General features: G+C 39.2%; 2 protein-coding genes across 18 annotated transcripts in view; one reads left to right on the plus strand and one right to left on the minus strand.

The window, feature by feature from the left end:
• The window catches only part of LOC308071356 (uncharacterized protein), a 533,731-nt gene extending 528,834 nt beyond the window's left edge, over window positions 1-4,897 (minus strand). For all 16 annotated transcript variants that reach the window (XR_013931099.1, XR_013931100.1, XR_013931101.1 and 13 more), the window contains exon 1: window positions 4,522-4,897. The gene's annotated coding sequence lies outside the window, so the exon portion shown is untranslated. The remainder of the gene's footprint in view (window positions 1-4,521) is intronic.
• Window positions 4,898-5,106: 209 nt separating this feature from the next.
• PKN2 (protein kinase N2) overlaps window positions 5,107-24,379 on the plus strand; it is a 56,254-nt gene continuing 36,981 nt past the window's right edge. For both annotated transcript variants that reach the window (XM_080406653.1, XM_080406652.1), the window contains exon 1: window positions 5,107-5,424. Coding sequence is in view for 1 of the 2 variants with exons in the window: in XM_080406652.1 (XP_080262778.1) it covers window positions 5,377-5,424 (48 nt within the window). In the remaining variant the exon portion in view is untranslated. The remainder of the gene's footprint in view (window positions 5,425-24,379) is intronic.

A 24,379-nucleotide genomic window follows, 5' to 3' on the forward strand; every position in this document is an offset into this window, starting at 1 on the left:
CAGGCATGAACCTCCTTTCCCTGGAGCACTCTTTTCTCACTGACTGCAAGTCCTCCCAGGGTCCAAAATTAATAAAACAGATAGTAAGATAAGGTTTGTGGCACTCCACTCCTCATAGCCTCTGCCTACTGGGTGATAATATGCCTATACCTAGCCCTGGGTAATAGTATGTAAACACCGAAGACAAATTTTAACTAGAAAGCATGAAGCAATTGCGAGCAGGGTTATGATTACATCACAGCAATCCACTCAAAAGTTGTAAGATTAGCTGTGTTAACTAAAAGAGTTATAAAGAAATAGTTTAAGAATATGCAAAATTTGCAAGCACCACGAGCTAAATAAAGTTACATAGTCATTTTAGTTTTGTGTTTATGATGTCATCATCTTGTCCTCTTCACTGTCACTGGTACATCAATAAGAGCCTCAGAAGGCTCTCATGCTCACTCTCAGGAGCCTTTTCTTCCATGGAATTCCCTTTAGGAAATCTGAGTGAAAGGTGGGTAATAAACTTCTAAGAAATACTATGGAAGAAGTGAGTTTTCAAGAAAGGAAACAACATTCTCAAGCTAAACACATTAAAAATATCCACACCTTTGTGTTTGGTTTTTTTTCTTTTTCTCCTGTTCGGCATTTCCTTTAATAAACACCAGCAAGCTGCTGGTCTAAGAAAGATTATATTAATTTCTTCTTTATCTTAAAGTTTAACCTGATCTAGATACATTTCTTTCTAAGTCTATTCCAAGACTTATTACTGGAAGCTCTTAAAGCAAAGCTTTTTCCCATTCCCACAACGATTTGAGAAGCAAAACAGGAAGATAAGAAGTACTACTCTTCATTAATGCACTATTTTTTCAGCATCTCCAGGCTGAAGTAAACAAAAATGTCAAAGATGTATACACTGTCCCATCTCACTTTTCCTGTACCTCATTGCTCCAGGATTTCATAAGGTTTTCAGAGAATTCATCCTAGAAGGGCAACTATGGGAACAAAAGACTAATACTGCTGTGTCTAGAAGTCAGGGAGAGCAAATGATTACATTACTAAAACTCTGCTGTGGTGTGAGGTTTTTTAAAGCTAATGTTGGGGATACGTTTCTTTGCACGTTTGTCTTTATTCCCAAGTGAAACATGTTAAATAAAATGCTATCCTAAAGCAGAGTTGAACTGTGAATGTTAGTATTCCCACTTTATTAGAGAGATACAGAGAATTATTTCCTTTAACAGGTATAAATATTACTTGCAAAATTAAATAATCTGTACCCCACCCCATCAAAAAGGTCACTAATTTCTAGTTTGTTGTGTGCCTAAAAACATGGTGGGCTGGCCTAGTATTGCTCTGCCCCTATGTGCCTACTAACACAGTGCACCTCAAATGGTATCCAATTTCCTCTTTTCCAAGAGTTTCATTTAACCCATACTCAAGCACGTCTGTACATTGTTGTCCCCCTAGAATACGTCACTAATTTAAACAAGCAAGATTAACCAGAAGCTTAAATAAAAACATGCTTTTTCCTGGTAAAATCTTGCTGGTAGTATAATAATATAATATAAATATATACATATAATATAAGTATAATAATATAATAAACACCTATTCTGGTGTTCTTCACATTCCTCAATCCTCATTTCTATATGCATCTCCAAATGAAGACAAACTTTTCCTCAGATGATATATAGGACTAATTAGAAATATTCTAAAAAACACCCTAGATTTTGCTTACAGTATCCTTCATATTTGTCTTAAGAGTTCTGTACTATGCTCAAAGGTTCACAAAGTGTGCTTTGCAACCCTTATAACACTGGAAGTCTCAGCTATTTACTTTTCAAGGTCTTTGGGACAAACACTTTAATAACACAACCTGAAAAAAAGAAATAATTAAAGGCATTAGCCAATGGTACTGACATGCCTTTCATTCAGTTTGCTTTTTAAGCATGTTAATTGACTGTAGGGAATGAGCTAATAGAATAATGTCTGAAGAAATAGCATTCAGATATTTTAAGGCACAGGCTGAACTCAGGATTCCATATAACGCTAGATTCTTGGATTTACGTACTTAAATGCCTTCTATTTTGGGACTCACTCAGAATGTTGTCTCTTGCTCAGTAATTCTCTGTCACAGTACTTTAATGCAGAGCTACAGTCGTACAGCACTGCCTTGTGTTTTCCAGATTCTGGAGGAAGAATTATTAAGTATCAGAGATCTAGCTAAGCTAATGTTTTTTTCAACCCAATTCCTCTTTTGATTCCTGTGCTACTACACTTCTATGTAATTTAGAACTTTGTCTATAATTTAGAAAGTTGTCTAAATAACATTGTGAATATGAAAAAGATTCTAGGCCCTGTCTTGACAGGGAAAACAACATGTTGTAGGCTACACTCAATTGACAAGCTAGGTTAAGAACGAACTAAAGTCAGCTGCCTGCTTTAGACAGAATCTCAAAGCTTCACTAACTTTGCTGACATCCACTCATATATCTACAGATTTTCTTTGGGACACAATCTGTGTTTCCCTCTGACAACATCTTGTAAAATGTACATGCTAGCACATTGACTCCTCCTCCTTTCCAATGGGAGCAGACTAGTAGATGAGCTGCAGTAACAGACCACATACATGCTGACAAGTGTAAGTCACTAAGTCACAGTAATCCAGTCTTTTCTGATTATTTCTATATATCCTTAAGCATCTGTTCTCAAAACAGAACTCAAAAAAAGTTCAAAATAATTCTAAATACATTTCCGCATCATTATATCATGCGTAAACTGAGAAATTATTGCATAAATATCTGTCTTTGCCCCCTCCCACTTCTTCCACAACGTGCCCAAAAACGTACCCTGTTCCACAAGTAAAGCAAATTCATGGGTTTTGACATGTGACTGCTAAACTAAGACTACTTCACACAACTGACAGCAAAGCTGTGCTACACAAATGTTACTGGATAATGTGAAACTTTGGCTATGAGAAAAATTGAGCCGGGAAGTCTGAGGAAGAATAACTAGGATTCCCCCATACTGCCTTTTTCACAATTGAGTCATATGAATGATTTCTGAAATTCTCCTTCTTTGTAACTGTCTCAGATATGAGTTATATTCCTTGTGGCTCCTGATCACATAAAGACGTTCACCTGATACCCAGACTCAGAAAAGCGACCTACATGACCTCTTAAGTTAGTATTCTTTAGGAAGTTTAAAATTGCACAGTAAATTTAAAAAAAAAAAAATCAGCCAAGAACCAGCGCTGCATTTGAGGAATTTACATGCACCACAGAAAGTGCGTGCTTCAAAAATTTTATCCAAGTGCTAAGCCAGTCCCTGATACAATTTAACACAATTTACAATTTAACCTCAGATGTTGTGTATTGCTCTGTGATATCCAAGATATGTTTTCCTCACTGGTTGCTGTCATGTACCAATGCAGAAATGAACAGTAAGTAAAATACTATATTACAGCTCTGTTAACCCCAGATTTATGAACTTTTGATATTCCTTGTAAAACAGTGACAGCCAACTGGCAGGTGAAGTTTTCCTCCTCTCTGCTTTCCTCTTTTCCTCCCAGCCTGCAACTGGCCACTCAGAACACAAATTAAGCCATTGGCTTCAAGTGGACTACATCTGTATGTAGATTTGTATATGTGCAAGATTATGAACTATATCAACAGTTACTTAGGCATGTCAGTGAAAAAGTCCAATTTCTGTGAAGATCTCTGTTGTTACTGTAGAACTATCTTAGTATTTCTTTTATGTGACATTAACTGTGTGCATAGGTTCATAAACTTCTTTTGTACTGCATAATAGACAGTACTTCAGATTGTCTGGTTTGTTTGTTGCTCAACAGTGGAAGTATAAGAATACTTAAAATGTTTCAAATTTGTTAGGAATAGTAATTGTGGTAATTTAATGTTTACATCTCCCATTCCCTTTTTCCTAAAAAAAAATAAACAAAACAACAACAAAAAAAAACCCTAAAAAAACAGCCCTCCAAAACTTTAACTTGCAGTTCTAGATCAAACAGCCTATCGGCCTGTACCCATACTGAGACGCACTAACATAAACAGAACAAATGCTCATACTTGATTGAAAACGAATTTATCAAAACTGCATCAACTTATAAGAGTTTGACATGAACTGCACAGATAAAACAAAGTTTTAGTTGCTTCCACACAGTGTTTTGCATGAGTTTAATTCGCCTAATATAACATCCAACATTAAGGTGGTATGAGAATGCATGTGTGTATAGTCTAGCCAACAGAACGCATATGTTTATGGACAGGTGAAAAAACAAACCTAAAAAACAACAAACATCTGACACTGGCAGGAAATTGAATAAATGCTAGTGTCACATGCTGCCATGAGGGAAGAGACACCACTTCCTCCCAAGTCACTCGAGTTGTCTTTGAAGCTATCAGAAGCTTATTAATCTGCAGACTAACTGAACAGTGTCACCCCCCGCCACCCCCAAACTCATCAAGCACGTATGTTTAGCCCTTTAAACTAGTAAGAGCGGCGTTAACAGCCCCCACTCACCACAGCCTCCTGGGCCACTGCTCCGGGTCCCCAGGGTGGCAGGTGGCTGCCCTCTCTCCGGGCGCTTGAGATAAGCATGACCTCTCCTTCCTGAGCTAGCTGCTTTTACTATAAACCGGCCAGGTTTTCCCTGTCGCTGAGGCCTGGTGGAGCCCAGCCCCAGCAACCTCCAACACCAGGGAAGTGCCACACGCCCCCCTTCCCCGCCACCACCACAGGAGGGAACGACAGGACTCCCAGCGCTGGAGCTTTACAGACGGGGGAAGCGCTGGCAGGGGAGCGCTGCGGCGCGGGAGGAAGGCGGCAAAGAGACGGGGCCGAGGGGCTGAGGGGCCGAGGGGCTGAGGGGGGGGCTCGCTCGCGACCGGCCGCCTTCCCGCCCAGCCCGCGCGTCGCGCCGCTCCACCCGCGGGGGGGCAGGGGCGGGCTGCCGGCCGCCTCCAGGGAGCCCGCTCTTCCTCCCCACACGCGCGGTCACGTGCTCCGGGAGCCGCAAAGCAGCGGCGCTTTTGCGACAGGGTGACAGCCAAATGGTGCGACATCCGCGGCGGCCGCAGGAGCAGCAGCCGCGGCGGCCGAGCGCTCCCAGGGCCGAGCGCCGCGCCTGGGCGGGGGAGCGCACCGCGGCCCGGCGGGGACCGCACCGCACTGCGCCCCAGCGCCCGGCGCGACCCCCATGAGAGGAGGGGGAACGGCGGCGGCGTCCCCCCACGTCTCCCTGCCAGCCTGAGCGCGGAGTGCTCCCCCCGCCCCCCATGCGCCCTTAGTCCCGGCCCCGGACCCGCCTCCCTCGCTCCCCTCCCCGCCGGCGGCGGCGGCAGCAGCGTCCAGGTGCGGACTTCAAACCCCAGCGCAATGGCGTCCAACGCGGCCGAGAGGGAGATCCTCTTCACCGAGCTCCAGGTAAGCGGTGGCGGTGTCCCTGCGGGCGCCGCCCCGGCCCCGCTCCGCTCCCGTCCCTCACGGGGAGGATGGAGCCACCGCCGCCGCGCCCTGCCGCCCCCTGCCCGCCGCGGGGCGCCCACCCCACCCCGCGGCCGGCCCGGGGAGGCGGCGGAAGACCGTGCCCACCCCAGGCCTCTTCCCGCCGCTGTCCCCCGGGAGCGGAGGCGCCGCCGCCCGGTCACGGCCCCACCCTGCCGCCGGCCGCGACCCGCTTTTGTCTGCTCTCGGCTCTCTCCTTCTCCCCGCCGAGCGGCCGCGTCCCTCCGGCGGGGCCTGCCCTGGGCCGCGCCCCCGGTCCCGGCCGCGGCCCCGGCGGCTGGGGAGCGCCCCGCGGCAGCGCGGAGGCTGCCCGCCGCCGTGCCTCGTAGCTCTCGCCCTCGCCGTCCTGGGCACGGCTCGTCAGGGCCCCGGCCGGAGGGGTCCCGGTGGCCGCCCCGCCGCCCGCGTCCGGGTCAGGCGAGGAGCTTTTCCCTTCTGCGGCACCGCGCAGAAGCCGGAGCAGCTTCCTCTATGTAGGCCTTGAACTCGGAGCCTGTGGAGAGGAGAAAATGGTGCGGCCAGTTACTTGTCACACGGCAAGGGTTCTTGTCGCTACAAAAACAAAACAAAACCAGAAAAAAACCCAAAACAAAACCAACCCCCCAACACTGTAAAAGGCCCGGAAAACTCGGGGGTTGGTTGTTTCCATCCCTGTAGTTTGATCAGTGTGAACTGCCAGTGCAACTGTTACTTTTCTGCTTGTCAGCTGCAGCGTTCGATGCGATTTGGGAGCTCCACTTTTGTGCTTGTATCTTTAAATGTCAGCGCAACCTGCCAGCTCTTCCACTTCCTTATCCAAAAGAAAGCTTGCTTTTTTAAATTATTTTTTTAATATACACCGCTAAATCTATGCAAGTTGATATGACTAACCAGGCAAAGAACATGTCTCTTAATTTATTAGTTGGACAATTAACCAAAGTACGGAGTCCATAAATGGAAAGCATTTAATTTAATGCTCGAATAGAAATTTAAAAGGCATGCTTTAAAAAGGAGATACTTTATTTCCTAAATGCAGTTAAATTCTCATATATTTTTAAATGTTAGTGTGCTCGCTTGAGTAACAAAGGAAAAAAAGGCACAACAGAGATGTAGCAGTCTGCTTAATATTGTAGCACATGAGACGGCTGAAGGCTAAGAATCCATCTAAAATGCTGAACTTTAATCAGTGGCTCATAAGTGTCTAGGAAGAATCACTATGTTAATACAAACTTGATACGATGATATATAAGCTGGTAAACCTGTTTGAAGTGGTGAGCTGTGTGAATAAGTAACTGGTAGCATTTCAGGTAAGCTAAGTGGAAGCAGAAATTCTGTTAAAGTACTGAGAGTGGGGTCTGGACTAATTTAAAGAGAAATGGAGGGGGTTTGTATGGGGGCACTTTTGTTATTGGGCATGGGGAGGATTGTTTTTGTGTTGGTTTTTTTTTTTTCTTGGAAGATGAGACTGACTGATACTGATTTAAGAAACAAAAAAAAACCCACTACAAAACAACAGGATGGGTTAGATCCTTTGGCTGCTCTATCTCATCCATTATATGTGGTAACTTCTGTATCATTAAATACAGTTCTTTGGGCAAGACAGGAAGGTTGTGAAGTTAACATGGAAATCCCAGTAGGGTTTAAGCTTTGAGAACTTCTAGGTATTTAAGCTTCGAGAACTTCTAGGTATTTTTTGGAGAAACTTCCATATTGGGAAGAACCACTGTATAGGTAATGGTTTTGCAGTGGCACATATTAGCAGTGAAATGCAAAGGCATCAGTAGGATTTTTCTTGGGAATTTTTCAAAACAAATTATGCTTCATATACTTCTGTGTAAAAGCTACTTTAGTGGCATGTTCCCAAAGTAAAGGGAACTATAGTGAAGTGTTAGATACGCCATTTCACTCATATTTCTTCAGGAGGAAACTTCCTCAATCTAACAACTCTAACTAAAAAGTGCTTATACGTAAAATGGGCTTTTGCTTGCATATTGCAATCTTGCACAGAAAGATGAGGAAGTTGTAGAATGCATTGCTACAGTAAAGGTTGAAAGCATCATATAGTTGACTTGATCTAGATCATGAACAATGTGTAGTTTAGACGTTTTGCTAATACTTAGGAAAACCTGCTGAAAACAAGCTAAACCCCATGTTAATCCCAAGCTTGATTCTGACATGGAATCAGTCAGTGATCAATGTAACACGTTGCTTATCAATATTGTATGTTCTGCATGCTGTTTGTTATGATAGCCCTGAATACTCCAGTGTGCTGTAAGAAGTTAACTCTTAGGCTTGGGTGAAGTTAATGAAAGTGGACCAGTAGTCATGAATCAGTGAGCTCACCTCATATAAAGATGGGCAAACCTTTCACAGCTACTGACTTAACAGGATGTGAAGTGGGTTCTGAAAAAATAGGAAAAACAGAAGGTCAAAATAACTAACTGCTGAAAAGAAAGTGGTAAAACACAGATGTCATATTTTTGTTTCAATATGTGCCGGGTTTAATTAAACAGGCCTTAAATAGGCCTTTGATTGCACTTCTCAAGTGACAGCTTTGTATTTTAAAAACAGTGACTCCATATCTGATAGAGCAGTTAAAAAACTCTGCTAGCAAATGTCCATTAGACATTTCTGTCCTGCTTTTTCTACAGAATGCTTTATCCATTCTTCTACATCTTACTTCAAACATTTCACAGACCGTTAATAGGATGTGGAAAGTATATCTTGCTTCTAAACATGAGTTTGTTCAAGGTGAAAAATGCAACACTGGCTCCTCAGTAGTTAGCAAACGCATAGCATGAAATAAACTTGGCAATAAACAAATCCGCTTTTTCATTTGTTCTGTTTAGTAGCTTCACGAGCAAAATTACCTGATTACCAAAGATTGGAAGATTACATGAAACCAGTGTACCGTTTTTGTTACCTTTACTCCTTTTATCTCCAGTACAGGTTCTTTTGTAGGAGGGGGAAGGAGCTTGGGTAAGAACTGGTATTGCTGATGTTGTCTTCCCTTCCAAAATTCTGCTGTCCTTCTCTGGGCTTGCATCCTTTTAGAACTTTGTCCAGCAGGTAAATTAGCCTCCCCAGTACTTGCTTTCAGGTTAATTGCACAGCCTTTAACTCTTTGCTTCCTGGTGTAAGTGGCAACTCTCTTTCCTCATAAAATTAAACTTTAATTTGTGATGCTGTAGGCTGTTAAATAAGGCATCCATGAAATAAAATATTTTAAGTTTTATATGAGAAAAGGTGAATATTTTATCATTATTTTTAAAAAAAGTTTTTGTGAGGTAGGGTATATTTTCAATCGTGTGTGCTTTCTTGGCAGTGATGGTAGATGTCAGCCTAGTAAACTGATGTGGCTGGGATAACAGAAATTATTACTTGGAGTATTTAAATGAAGCTATTGTTCATGTAAAGCAGTTGCAGTTTGGTACTTCTGGGTGTTCTCTACCACTTTTCTAGACAGTAATGTAAATGGTTTAGACTTTAGACTTTTCTCTTTAATGTTACAGGATTTACTTAAAAATTCTGGCTCACTGAAAAATGTGTTTCCAAAACAATTCCTCTTTAATGCCAGAAAAAACCAGTATATTACTTAGTTTTATTTGCTTAAATGAAATTATTTGGTCAAGATAGTGAACTTGGACTGTGCCCTAAAGTAAATAAGCATGTAACAGACCCTCGTTTGTTTCAGATGGAAGTGTTAAATCCTCTACTTGGAATGAGTTTTTCAAACTCTGCCATAATACATATCTCTAAAATTACAAAAAAACTGGCAAAAATGTTTTTATTTCTGTATTGGTCAGAATAAAGGCTTTTTTTTTTTTTTTTAATGGATATTTTGTTTTAATGGAAGCCCTCATCATCACATTTCCTAGGATGCTGTAGTTGGGGATCTTGAAGCACAAATTTCATGACAAAATCATATTTAAAGGCCATTGGTAACTTCTTTTAAAGTAGTGATGAATAGTACCAGAACTGAAATATGTGTAAATAATGCTTATGTAATGGCATATGCGGTAAAATTTTTTGTTTGTTTTATTTTTCTGTTTCATGTTAGGGACAAGAATATTCGTAAAATGAATACAATAGAAATATGCTCAGTAGTTTGTTAGTCTGCGTGATATAAATTGGACAGTTGAGTCTTGGGTTACCCAACTATGTTTTGTATATAAATGTATGTAAAATTAGGCACTTGTACCTCACCATGTTAGGTTAAAATACTAGACAGGACTCTGAAGACCTGCATTTCGTTCCTGGCTGCTGTGCTCTCAGCTGGGTGACATTAGGCCGATGGCTTTGCTTACTCATGTCTCAGTTTCTTCATCTTTAGAATAGAGGTAATGATGCTTGCTTTTTTAGAGATAAAAAGTACTGGGTATGTATTATTAGCTGTGGTCAAGTGCCAAAGGACACCTTAAAAAGGTACAAGTAACCCAATTAATCTGTTTTGAACAGACATTGTAATTAGGCTGAACACTCAACAGTAAGACTGCCTTCAAATACTGTTCAGCTAGGACAGATTAGCCTCAAATAATTTTGAATTACCCTTGTTTCTTCAGAGCAATGAAATGTCACATTCAAGTGAAAATATCCTGAGCTAGTCTACTACAGTTTAGACATGAAAATACATGTACAGGTGCTTGGGACTTCTCAGGTCCCTATAAACACTTCCAGAATTTGGGGAAGCACTCCAGTTTTTTTCCATTTGCGGATATATATTACTCTTTAAACAGTACTCCGTTCAAAACGTGTATTAACAAAATATACATCCTGTTCTCAGTGGAACATAAACAGTCCTTAAAATACCTTTAGGTAGGTGCATGGGTGGGGGATTTGGTTTTGTTTTGGTTCTCTTTTTTTTTTTTTTTTTTCCCCCCATCTTCTGAATTCTATAAGTGTGCCTGTTAACGTAGGGACTTGTATACGATGTGTATGATTGTATAACTTTGACTGAAGTTTCTTGATCAGAGCGGATGTCTTTCTGTTATTTTAAACTCAAATTATTAGTGATGGCTAATAGAAAAGTGTATTTAGTTAAGCTATGTGTAATAGCTGTTCTGGAACAGTTTTATACATAGTGAGTGGACATTCATTACAATGTAACCTAAAATCTGTAGTGGAGTAACAAGATAAACATGTCTTTTACGTTGGGAAAGGGTGGTTTAAGGGCTTAATGATGGGATTACAAATCTCTTCATCAATGCCTCAGTGCTTTGCTGAATTAGAGACTAAGACATTACATGGCCTCTACGTAGATTCAGAATAACAAAGCCTTATGGTGTTACATGCAGCGTGAAGGTTGCAGTCTGCTTTTTGTTTTGGCTTTTTCTGGAAAGCACTTGTTCAACTGGACAAATTGGTTGATGATAGGCTTTTTGTTTTGTTTTCTCTACTGGATTCAGTAAGTGAATGGGTTTTAGGAAGAGACTGAGCTGAAGCATCTCTCATGAGATGTGGCTCTGTAGCATGGGCAAGGCATTTGTATGATACTTTGAAGTTTTAATTATTAATGCTTGGTCTGCAATTCCTGGCACAATCAAAATGGCATCTTTGCTAGTGTTTGGCAGGGAGCAGGAGGGTTGGTTGGTTTTTTTTTAAAGAAATCAGAGTTATGTTGTGGGATCTGATCCATTACTTTTGTTACTTTGAGATATGATTAGGAAGTACTACATTGAAACAGAAACTAATAGTGCCATTAGTTAACAAAATGCTTTGGGCCCATCCCTACAGTAACATTATATCTGATTTGTTTGTTTATTTGAACTGCAGCAGTATAATTATGTCACACTGACACAAGTCCACACCATTTTTGTGACTGCCATTTTACAGTTACTGATTACTTACTGTTTGACAGCTCACCAGTGAATTGAACGACTTGCATGGCAGTCTGGGCGTGCATCCTGTGGAGCAAAGTTCTGCTCTGTGGGTTTTCTCAGCATGCTTTGTGGGATACTTTCCTGAACCTTCAGGAATTCTGTGCTATGTGTCAAACTAATGCAGTTTTGTGACATCCATCAACTTTGCCAGTGCAACTTCTGGCATCTAGTGAGGAAGATACGACTGAGTTCTGTGGTGAGCAGGCACTAATACAAACAGGAAAGTAGTGTGCAGTTGCACCTTATGTTCAACTAAATGGACCAGCTCTGCTGGCAATTCTGCTGTTGTACTGTGGGTAATAGAAGAGGTTGAAATCAAGCTATTCAGGCTAATGCATCTAACTTCACAAATAGGGTGGGTTGGGAGAGATCACGTGATCAGTTACTCTGGCTCAGTTGCGGGACCACCAGCTGTGGGTAGTGGTGATCTGACTGGTTTTTTTAAGAGTAGGCCACACCTTCTATTTTTCTTGATACTGGGTATAGATGCAGTTTCCTGTACTCTGTATCAACATTATGCCCGCTTTGGCTGCAGTTCCTGTTTGCTGCTACGGTGGTGTACAGAGAGCACTTCCGGAGTGGATGCACAGTGATGGCAAAACTCTGCTTTTGGTAGCGTAGTTTGTTGCTTCTGCTGGGCAACCAGGGAAAAACCCAGAAATATTAGCATAAGTGTATTTTGATAGGACAACTACATCTATACTGAAAGCCTTTGTTATTTTGTTATAGAGATATCGATAGCTATCAGTACCAAATAAGAAATGATTGACTTGGAAGGGCTAGGTTGGGCTATGAGAGGTTCATATATGCAGATTTCTCTTGGGTTTTTTTGGTGCCATAAAGCAAGGTTGATATGTGGCAGGACTCGGGGAGGGTTTGCTCTGGCAAATCAGGAAAACTGGGCTATGTTGGTAAAAACCTTAATGTGGACATGACTAAATTAGCTTTTTCTGCCTCCAGTTCCTGTGGATTTCTTTAAGCCTTATTTGCTTTGCTGGAGATACTGATTTTTAAATGACAGAGAGTTTCTGACATTCTCTAAATAAGTACAGATCAGAGAGCTTGAATCAAAATCCCATAATACCTGTTTCATATCTGCAGTGTTATGTATGGTAGTCCAGTGCTGAAGCAAACTGTTTTTTCTGTTGCGGTTTTTCAAACATTTGCTGTCCTGCAATGTAGTAGCAAGGCTCATAGATTTTAAGTTTCCATTAAACAGAGGAACTTGTTAACCTGAAAATGGAAGTAGCAGAACCAGTGCTCTTTCTATTGAGAAGAGCCAGCAGGACAGCTTTCCACTAACTTTCCACAATTGTTATCAGAGTGTCACAAAACACAATAGGTGGCAGATCCTTAGACAGGAGAACGCATAATTAAGTCTGCAATAGCAGGGTGCTAATAGATTGTATCATAGTTCTGAGATACATCACAGGAATAACGTGAGGCTCTGTCTGTTAGTGTGATAAACACTTGCAAGCAGATCAGGTCAGAAGGGAGAACTCACATGGATTGCTACAACAGTAATAGTCTTCTAAATTAGCGCTGGTCTTTAAACCCAGGAATATTGTTCAACTCCTGGAATGAAATGAATAGGTTAATAAAAGGAATAAGAGCTAATAGTAAATGTAATTGTTTTTTTGCCTGATTTAGAAATAGTACTTTAAAGTAATTGTGGTGCATAACTGTTCTGAAATTATTTTTCTGTCTGTGTGTAGGTATATATATTTTCTGCATATATAAACTTTACATAACTTTTGAGGAGAATTTGAGAGTTGATAATTACAAGAGGCAGAAAAAAGTTGTGTCCCCCCCCCCCTTTTTTTTTTTTAAGTACCAAACACAAACTAGCTAATTATACAGGAAATAATGATATGGTTTAGTATATCCCTGGCGCAATAGTTTGCTTAGGAATTTTTACATGTATCTTTGAAAACTGTCAAAAGGTATATTCAGTCTGGTTTTGTGTTGCAAATCACTAAGACACAAGGCAGGTCTGTGACACAAATTTAGGATGGAAAAGTTCTAGTTGGTTCATTGACCTTGCTGTGTGCTGGAACTGGAACCTTTGCCACAGACTTGGGGCTGTTGTTCAAAGAGTCAGGCTTTGTCAACTGGTACTGCTGCTGAAAACAAGTCTGTGCCATGTTGTGTTGCTTTACATTTGCACAAACAGCTATACGGTGAACAGATTTGTTGCTGGTTTTGTTTTTTTTTGGGGGGGGTCCCCCTCCCCCCAACTAGTTTTCAGCCTGATTGGGTTCACAATCCAGTTCACTGTGTGGCCATGTGAAGGTTTGTACTGGCATGTATCAGCAAATGGTCTGGGGCAGGAACAAGCACTTAGGGAAGGATAGGGCTGCTGGTTCTTAAGGGTGGGTTTTTTTGCTGCAGTGCTGCTTTATGCAGTAAAATATTTATTGGATTACAGGATGAGATTTACTGTCATGTATGTGGCTTTGAGCTAGGGACTGTGAAAAGAGTCCCATTTCTTCTCCTGCAGACCAATAGACAAATAACAAACAATTCATTCCTGTCTATGGCAATTCTTTTCTAGCTTCATATTCTTCAAGCAGAAGGTCTTACAATATGCTGCATGTGACAGTAAAAACCTATTTGTCTGAAAGAGCACTGAAAATAGAATTGTTTTGGACATCATGCATGGATGGAAGACGTAGTTTCATTAAGTTTGCTGTCGAAAGCTGAGAACAGTGTTAAGGTTTTGTAGCAGTACCCTAAGCGAATGTGGGAGTATGACCAACCACATCTTTATTTAATAGCTTTCAGAAGTTGCTGTTAAACCTTTCACGCACTTGTGGCAAGGAGTAGTTTTGAAAAATCCTGAGTCTTTTTGTTATTTCTCTAACAAGTGAAAAAAAAAAAAGTAAGTATACAATTGAAACAGATGGGAGTGAATTTTGTCATGAAGACAACTTACTGTGTGAATAATACTATTAAATTACTGTCCATAAAGCTAATAGGGAGTGAGGTATTAGTTTGGTGTGAATACATTTGTCAGTTATTGAGTAGTTCAATAACTGTGAGCCATTTGAATACTTAGTAGTAAAAAAACCCAAACAATGATGAGTTGACTGTTTTCAATAACAGAATACCTCTTAAAGGTCACATGAACATCAATTAAAACAGCATTTAGAAGATTTTGAACTCTTGTGTACAAGACTGCTGCTGTTTTTAGAGGTCTAGCCAAAAGGGGGGGGGGGGGGGAGGGCCTGAAACTATGGTGAAGAAATAATAAATTTGATGTAACAAAGTGATTAAATATTTTCAAAGTTCTTGTGGTGTTGAATTAATTATTCAAAATTATCAATACTTTCTCCTTGTATACACTGACAAACTCTAGGTGTGTTATCTTCATTGCTCAGCTATACCATTAGAATGTGGGACTTCTTTTATTTTGTGCTGTTGGGATGAAGGATTATCCTTAGAATAAACAAGGATAGTATTTTTGGTAATTCCAGATGTTCTAAAGCTTTCCACTAACAACTGGCTTATTTGTGAAATGTGGACAAGAAAGTTTATGCCAGTTCTTATGGAAAAAACTTGCTTAGTTCTGTTCTTTTGCCTACCTTATTTTCTGCAGGAAGAGGAACACAACCCCTTTTATGTTAGATTTTAGGACAACCTGTTTACATCACTTAGGTTATTAGATATGAGGTTGAAATTGCTCTTTCATTGTGATGCATATTATCTTACCGTAAACCCAAAAGTATTGTTGAGAATTCAGGAGGAATGCAAATTGACTGTGGCCTGTTGCTTTTTACAAGCATAATATGTGAAACCATCCACTGCTTTTCTACTTCATGTGTTTGTTTATTTTGCAAAACAGTTAAGCAGTATGTGTTTTAAGAGTATGTTCCCTTCATAGACAGATCTGCATATGACATGACAAGATTATTTCTTCCCTAATTCTCAAATCATATAGGCTAAAATTATAAGACCAATGATGGCAAAGAAGTGTCAGCTTTTCTTAAAAGTACATTATTAAACTCTGAAGTTACAAGGACGTATGCTGCGGACAGCCTCTCCAGAGCTCCATGGGGGGAACTACACGGGTGTAATGGGCTGGGGATACAGAATACAGTAAATTAGATTCTAGCAGAAGGTTATAGAATACAGAGTCATACTGAAGGCAGGGTTTCAAAGACTTGTATTGAAAAGTACCGAAATAAGCGTAGTACAGATTTACAGAACATTTTAAAATCAGCAAGGCCTTTTTGTAGGACTTGTTCTAAACTTAGCGGCAGCAGCAAAAAAGTAAAAGTACTGTAAATCGTACATGCCTGACTACTAGCGTAGCATTCTTGAACTGCTGCCCATTTAGGACTCAGCAATCTCCTTTAATGGAAGCATGTTTTCTTCAATATTTGAGTTTGTTGCTTATTTATAAGCTCATATGAAGCTGGTGTTTTAGGCCGAGAATGACTGGATGTTAAAAGTTACCATTTGCAAATTGTAATATCTGTATAATTAGACATCCTGTAGATCATTTAAGATTTTGTTCTTGAAACTATAACCCATTATTTAATGTTTTTTCTTCAGGTTGCTAGGATTTGTCTCCAGTCTCTCTTCTGAAAAGGTGGAAGCATGACATTTCTGAAATTTAAAACAGATAGTACTTTAACATTAGAAGAAGATAATTTATTTCAGAGGGTTTTTTAATTGTTATTCTCTACTTTATTCATACCAGTTAGCCTGAGTCAAAGTAAATAGCCATCTGTTGGGAGAAAAATGTGATCAGTTTTAAATATTCATCTAGACTAAGTTAGTTGAAATAAGCCACTTCACAAAGTAATAACTAAATCTGGCTTTTTTCAGTTTCGTTTTGTATGTGCTCTTTGAAAGTAAAATTATTATCTGTGGCAGAGTACATGGCATTCAGCAGCAGCTAGTTTTTGTTTTGGGAGGGCAGAATCCTTTCTTGAATTCTGCCTTTTGTTGTAACATACTGCAAAGTGCAGAAACACTTTATGATTGTTAATTTAAATGTTTTAGAAATTGGTGTTCACTGGTATTAGGATTCTGTGCAAGAGAGTGAATGAATGTATTCTCAAGCTTTAATTAAACTAATTCCAACAGATTTAAAAAAAAAAATTAAGTGCAGGAGAAAAAAAGAAAATCAGTCTGCTGTAGAGTAGTATTCGGAATCATCTATTTTTCAGGTTAGCAGCCAACACTAATATTAAAGTGTTCTTTTTTTGAAGTGTTTCTTTTTGATGGGAGTAACTCAGTGACACAGTTAGGGCAGCAACTGCCGTGCACATGGGAATTGGTTTCTTTACCTCCAATATGATTCTTGAACCAGATGACCTTGAGTATGAAAGGCAGGCAAGGGAGATGCAAGTTCTGCAAGTGGTCTCCCATTTTTCTAACTCTTCTCTTTCTGTAATAAACAATACTGTTTTATGGACTCAAATAACATTTAATTTCTTTAGCATTTGTCTGCCTTCCCATTGGCTGCATTTACTTGAATTATTTTACTGACAATTTAAGGTTTATACACTAGCATGTAATATTTTCTGCAGATTTCCTTCACTAATTATTGTCTTGCACTTTGCTCACCATGTATGTTGAAAATGTCAGATGTTTCTAAGTGCTTTTTTTTTTCTACAGTTATAAAATAATCTGTCTACTAACTGGAAGCATTTAGGTGTTTCTTTATCGCAAAGAATATACTTGAAGCTTAGTACACAGTCAAGTACATGTACTGGCAGTTCCTGCAAACCCTGAGTTACAGCAGCAATGAGCATTTTGGTGGCATATACTGTGTATGGTCAAGGATGCCACTTCCTCACTCAGGGTTAGCAAAAGGAGAAAGGAAAAGCTGGCTGTGGTTCTAGCATCTACAGAAAATGGGGAGAACCTGTGTCTGGGCAGAAGCTTTAGCTTTACCCCAGAATGTTTATAATAACGCCAGTTCATTGCATCCTGGCTTGGTTAAACAGTGGAAAGGGTGTGAAAAAGAAACCAGTAATGCTCAGAGGTCAGAAAAGTGTACAGTTGACAGGATGCTAGCCTGAACTAAATATAGTATCTTATTTTGGAAGATGTTATAGACAGATTGAGACTGTACTTTATTTTTGTGTAGCTCAATTTCTTTTTTTATTATAGAGACTGCTTTTTATTTTTCTCCTGTGACTCTTGACATCTTTAATAGAATGCTTGAGAGAGCCTCAAAAAACACACCCCCACACCCACAAACCACACACACACCAGTTTCCAATACAGCTAGGAAATAGACATGACCTCCTTAAATTTAAGTTTATGTAAGAATGTGCTGGTCTCTTTGATGAAGTAGAAGTTTTCCTGCTGGTATTTTTCAGTCAAAATTTAGATTGTGTATTTTTTGTCTCCTAATGATGACATGCTTTAGATTAGATAGCTCATTATAGAGGAATACATACTAGATACTCTTGGGAATGCAACAGGTTAAACTTCAACCATAAATAGCTTTTGACTGCAGTAATTTCTTTCTTTAGCTTAAAGGACTCCTTCATGAAGGTTTTGCTGAATGTCATATCTAGAGTATTTTTTGTAGCTCTTGGTTATTAATAAAGAATATTCTATTCTACTTCTGTTTAACATATATTTCATGCTATAGTTTTGATTACGAACTAAAGGTTTTTCTCAGGCTGATAACTAAAATGCTTACAAACTGTCATGAAGTGAAAAACTTCTAGCCTTGAAGAAGAATGTCTTGACAGTTAGGAGCATATCAAAGCCAATTACACTGGATTATTGGCAACAAATATTCCTAGAACTTTTTTAAAATTGTATGTGTGAAACCTGCTGTGTATATATGCCCTGTAAAATAGGGTGAGGCTTTTATCATTAAAAAATAGATCAATTTAGGATAAACAAAGCTTAAATACCACATTAAAGATCCCATTCACATGATTGGTGCTGGAAAACACATAGAATGCATGTGTAATCTTACCCACTCTAAAAAAGGAAGGGCATTGAAATCACTAACAAATATGTCTCATTGTGGGATTTCTGAATACTCAGCAGTAGAAAAAGCAAGCAACATATTCCCCTAGTTTAATGAAGTTGTAAGGTGAGAACTTTTTGCCATTGTTTATAGCATAAACCTTTTAAGTTTCACTTTTATAGGCTCATCTATATATATGCATTGAAAACCTGCTGGGTCTATGCTGCTTATTTCTGTTATGTTATAGGTCTCATTGGTGCATTGGTTATTTGGAAACTGATGCTTCCCATTTTTAATTTAGCTGTTGTTGAAACGCTGCTGGTAACAAGAGCTAGATGGAAGAGAGTCCTACAGAAGTGTATATGCAAAATTGGTAACGGGAGGTAGTATTGAGACTGAACATAAAGAGTAAAACTTCTTAAGTGAGCATTAAGAAATCCTTCAAACTAAAATCCTAGACTTTTGTTCAACACTTCTTACTGTCAACTTCATATGAATGTCAGAGGTTCATTTTGGGTCGGAGAAGGTAGATATGGATTGCTGTACTGCAGGTCGGGGGGGGATCAGGGCTCCTAAAAACTGAGAAAATGTAGGAAGCTTTTAAAACCAAAAATCTAAGCAAATTTGTGTTTTGAAACATAAACACTTTTACATTTCGTGTAGAATGTTCTGAATATTTTTTGTAATCCACATAATCAGTAAGTGAAATCACCTGCCTCTTTCATTAGTATTGCATATAAAGCAGTTAAGTCAGGAAATTTTCCTTTTTGCTTGTGTTGTAAGTTGATGGACTTCTGTTTCTTCATGAATTCTCACATACCTAGGAAATTCTGAAATAGAAAATAGTTAAGAGCCAGTGAGAAATTTCTTACCATGTTTTAAGCATCAGAGAAAGAAGGGTTGCAAAACCATTATTCCAATGTATCAGCATACATCAATGATGCTCTGTGAAGGTCTCAGACAAATGGGAATGTGAAGTAATGCTTCTATAAATAACTGTGTTCATCTATAAACTTTTACTGGAAAGGCATGGAATGAGATGCCTGCATCTCTGCAAGTGGTATTTTGGATGTGGCAATACTTCTCTCCAATAGTGAAAAGTGATCTTTTCTACTGACCACCTGTAAAGACGGGGAAAGGATTTAAGAAGGCTTTTCCATCCTTCTTTTGCTGCTGGAGATGAAAACAGGAGCAACATTTGCAGTTGGTTGGAGTGTAGGGTGTGAACTTCAGATACAATAGCCAAAACTACTGTGAAGGTGTTCTCAGTCCTAGAGTATGAAGACATGGTTCCTTGGTATAAATACAAACATACATCCCTTTCCTTTAATAACAGATTCAGCTACCAAGATGGGAAACCCATAAGCTGTGGTGAAGGCACTGTTGCACAGTCCTAGAAAGCAAAAAAAAATCGGTTCCTTCACCCAGATCCAGTATTTAGCCACTTGGCCTGTTGCCTCATAATAAAGCAGATGTTAGTATGATCTCTGATATGTATTCCTGCATTTATAATGTACAAAATAGTTGGCTGCTAAAGATGATGGCTTAATTAGAGTAGAATGTAGACTCTCAGCTCTTCCATTAGTTTTGCAATAGCTAAAAATAGCTCCTGTAAAATATAGTAAAGTTAAATGGACTAACCTATCAGTCATCTGTGCTGAAAGCTGGAACTGCCAGAAACAGAGGTGGGTTTTTTATTTTTCAAATCATGATTATTCATCCCAGAAATGGAGCTTCTCATACATGGATCGCTTTGTTGTGCTTTAAAATTAAAGAAATTAGTGTATTGTTATTTAACAGCATCCTGGCACTTGTATGTGTTGTTTAGAAATTCCTGTTTACTAGCTGAGGATTTATTTTACATCATTTCAATGATTTAAGATTTTTAACCTGCCCTGAAAGAACAGGGAGATCCCAAATTGTACTGACTTGTTTTCGTAGTAAGGCATTTTAGCATTCTTCTCCTGTAGTTTAGTTAGAATGTGTGACACTTTCAGTACCACCACTTACAGATGTGGCAATAGCCGATACTGTAATTTGTGGATGAGCAGAACGGTGAATCAGTTGCATTATCTGAGATAGACAATAATACCTTTTAATTGGGTAATAGTAGCTATTATCTAATTCATTTTTATCATAATAGAAGAAAACCACCTTAAAAATGGGAGTGGACATGTTTGCATTAAGAACTGGAGTTTGGGTTCCTTGGGGTTTTATTTTGATATTTCGTGATTAAAATTTCTTCACAAGCAGAACTTTAACCACACATGTTTATTGTAATGTTAACATTACAGCCACTGGAAATATGTAGTTGCAATGTTAACTTTACATTAACGTAAGTATATTTTTTGGATGCATGCCCAACGAACTGTCACCTTTGTACAGTGTGCATTGTTTGAGGAGTAGTTATCAAAGTCCTAAGGCATGATTGTGACTTATGTCTGTTGACTGACCTTTTTACCTTTGAAAAGCTCTCCTACCAAATTAAATATTGTATCCTGTAGCTTGGATAACATAGTAGTAGTATGTTTCCAGCATTGTGAACTATATGTGTAATATTATCTGCTCTGAATGTAAATATTTTATATGAAAAAAAACAATAAAACTGTTTATATTGGTGTGACATAAAACAATTATACAAACTTTCTGTAGCAGCCGAAATGCATTATTTTAGGTGTTTCCTTTAACACACACTTCAACGGGTACCTTACTAGTTATGTTGTATTTGGGGAAGGGGGAGAGTGTTTCTCTCTTGTGGACAGATTACTAGTTTCTGTATTACTAGTACTGAGAGTTTTCTACGCAACATTTGCATGACCTTAGCTTTATCTTAAATAGTTCTATTTCTTCAATAAGTTGTGTTGGACTCCAAGCATTTCAGAGCAGTAAAACAACTGCTTGCACTGGACTTGAGCATAATGTAACTACGTAGTCTGGAGAGGAGAGTGCATTCTGCAGCTACCTGCAAGGAGGCTATAGGCAGGCACAGGTATGTCCTTCTCCCAGATAACAAGCAACAGGAAAAGAGGAAACAGCCTCAAGATACACTGGAGAGGATTAGATTGGATATTGGGAAAAATTTCTTCACTGAAGGGGTAATTAAGCATTGGAACAGGCTGCCCAGGGAGGTGGTGGAATCACTGTCCCTGGAGGTGTTTAAAAAATGTGTAGATGTGATGCTTAGGGACAGGGTTTAGCAATGGACTCGGCAGTACCGGGTTAGCAGTTGGACTCAATGATCTTCAAGGTCTTTTCCAACCTAAATGATTCTGTGATTCAGTGTATACCCATGTGTAGTATTTGGCAAAAATATTAAAATATACACTTTATTTTAAAAGTACGTACTGTACATATTTAAGAAATAATTTTAGGCCATTAGAATGAAGTTGATGTATTTATGTGTTACAGAAAATTGCAGATGTTCCCGTGAAAGAAACAATAACTGCATATTTATTTGAAAGCACTTAAAATAACAAACAAAACAACCCCAAAACCCACCAAAGCCTAAATCCCTCTCAGTGCTTATTTTTGCTATCAATTTTAAATGAAGTTGTTTCTTCGAAGCAGTCTGAAATTGTGAAACACAAAAATAGTAATTTCTCTGCTATTTACCAGTCTTCACATTTTCATTTATGTAATGGGCTCTTAATTTTTTTTTCCCTGAAGTATGTCTCAAAAGAAGACTAAATTTTTCAGATGAAATTTGGAAAATACAAAACAAGTTCGTGCACAGAATTCCTGTGTTGGCAGTAGGAGATGAAACGCACATGTATGACTGTTTTTGCTGCCCAGTCCAGTATGTTCAGTGTACAGCTCCAGTTAAGAGTCTGTGACTGAGGGACTTTTTTTCTTAAAATATATTGTGCTGCCTTGAACTTGTTTCTCTTGCCATTTATTGAACTGCCATTTAATCAGCCTGGTTTTCCTCATCTTTTAAACAGAAGTGTGTGTATTTATTACATTATGTATACATGCTATGATAATGTTACAGGAATTAGATGAGAAATTATCATTTCAGTGCTTCTAGGTGAGGCTGAATCTTAGGTGGAATTAATTCAGTCATCTTTGGACAATTCTATGATACTTCTTTATTGGAGAAACTTGCCGTATGGTATTAACAGTTCATAAAATCTTTTTCCCTGTATCTTGAAAGAGCTCATTTGTATTTTTGGCGTTTAATAGGGCTTCTGCTGCTGTGTGTGGTCTCCTTAAAACCATACTAATTGCGTGAAATGCGGTTTTCTGAGTATGTATTCTGCTGCTTTTTCTTGTTATACTAAGTCAACTACTGTAGCACCACTGATAATTACTGGTACTTCATACACACTTAAAAATGAGAAGCTAAATTAAAACTTGAGACAGCAAGGTCTCAGAGTATGGAGGAGTGGTGGTGTTACAGGAATAAAGTCATATGCTGATCTTGTTCCTGGACACATGTAAATAAAAGTTGTGACAGCAGTCCCCATTCATCCCAACAGGGATTTGTGGTGTTTCTTTTGCACTTCTGAAACCAGAGAGGGTAAGGGTTTTTTTCAACAGTGCTGGGGTCTATTTGAATTTTTTGGCTGGGAGTAGGAACTTGAAGTTACAGATAAAAAGTCTGGAAACTGCTGAAATGTCTGTACCAAGCCTGTTGCCAGAATAGCTAGTCACACTTCTTGGATACTGTAGCCATTGCTGATCTCAGATTCAGGTGCTCTTTGCTTGTGTTGTGCCATAGCCTCTGTTGGGTCCTTGCAATCATGAGAAAAGTGAGTGTGGGTTTTTTCTTTTAATGTCATAATTTTTTGCAAGCCTCCTTGCAGGTCCTTCTCCTAGCATAAAACCATTAGAAGCTACTGCAATGAGAAGTAGCTGAAGGCAGCATTTCTTTAAAAGTTTTCCTTCCCTTCCATGGTGAGGAAATCTCACTTTACACCCTTTTCTGTAATCAATGTTGGTACAACGCTGCATCGTCACAATTTCCAGTTCTGTAAGCAAGCCTGTGCTGCTGTTTGGAGCACCTTTGGGAAGCATGCTCTTTGCATTGGTAAATGCTGGCCTAATCAGGGATTGTTTGTGGCTGGAAACCTAGATGTTGGCAAGGTATCTCTGGGGAATTTTATTACCTGTTTAGGTGCAATCTGTGGCCTGCCTCATCCAGGCCACACAGCTTTTCATACAGGTGCTGTAGGAAGCGCTGCAGCCCAGCAGCTATCTTGTGACTAAAAGCAAACATTCCTCCTGAAGCATTCATCAGGGAAACAGCTGAAACGGGGAGAGAGGGGCAGAGGGGACCAGCTGACTGAGGACTGTAGGATGGACATCCCTGTTTTAAGGAATGCTTGCTTTTTTGTTTGTTTGGGGTTTTTTTTGTCCATTTAATCTCTTACAGATGCAGCCCGGCACTCACTGTTTTTTGCACAGGAATTGAACCCCATTTAGTCGGTGTCCTACTTGAATTCATCCATGTATAATGCAATACAGTATGGATATTTGTGCTTTAAACAGCCTTTTGTTACAAAGCAGAAAGCTGTGACTTAGATTAAATTTAAATCCTGATTTGTGACATGTTAGCACAGCAAACTAATGCCAAAATCTATTAAGCCTCCAAGGTTCGGGTGGTTTTTTTGTTGTTCTTGATGTTGGGTGAGTGCTGAGATCTTGACCACAATCACATTTGCTTCTGGGCAGGAGGAAATAGTCCATGTAGTTCCAGTAATCCAGACAAGCCGTCACATCTGGTTTTATGAATGACTTCGGGGGGAAGGGAAGTTTGCAATTGATTAACATTGTTCTTAAAATCAAAGACTACTCTGGTTTCAGGAATTACTGTAGAGAGCTTCAGGGACCTTGGCAGTTAGCTCAGAAAAACAACTGGAATTTTTTTGCTTTTTTCTCCGTGAAAGATTATTCAGAAAATTATACTAAGAAAAATAATAGTTCCAAATCTGTACTTCTAGTTCTTCAAAATGAAATGAAAAATTAATAAACATTTAGTCTTTCTGGATTATGGTAATTTTTTAATCATACATAAGATGAAAATCCTATTTTTATGTTTGAAATGAGTATGTTTCTATTTAATAACGAA

The sequence above is a fragment of the Falco punctatus genome (genome assembly GCF_963210335.1).
Source record: "Falco punctatus genome assembly, chromosome: 11".
In the NCBI taxonomy this organism is placed as follows: Eukaryota; Metazoa; Chordata; class Aves; order Falconiformes; family Falconidae; genus Falco; species Falco punctatus.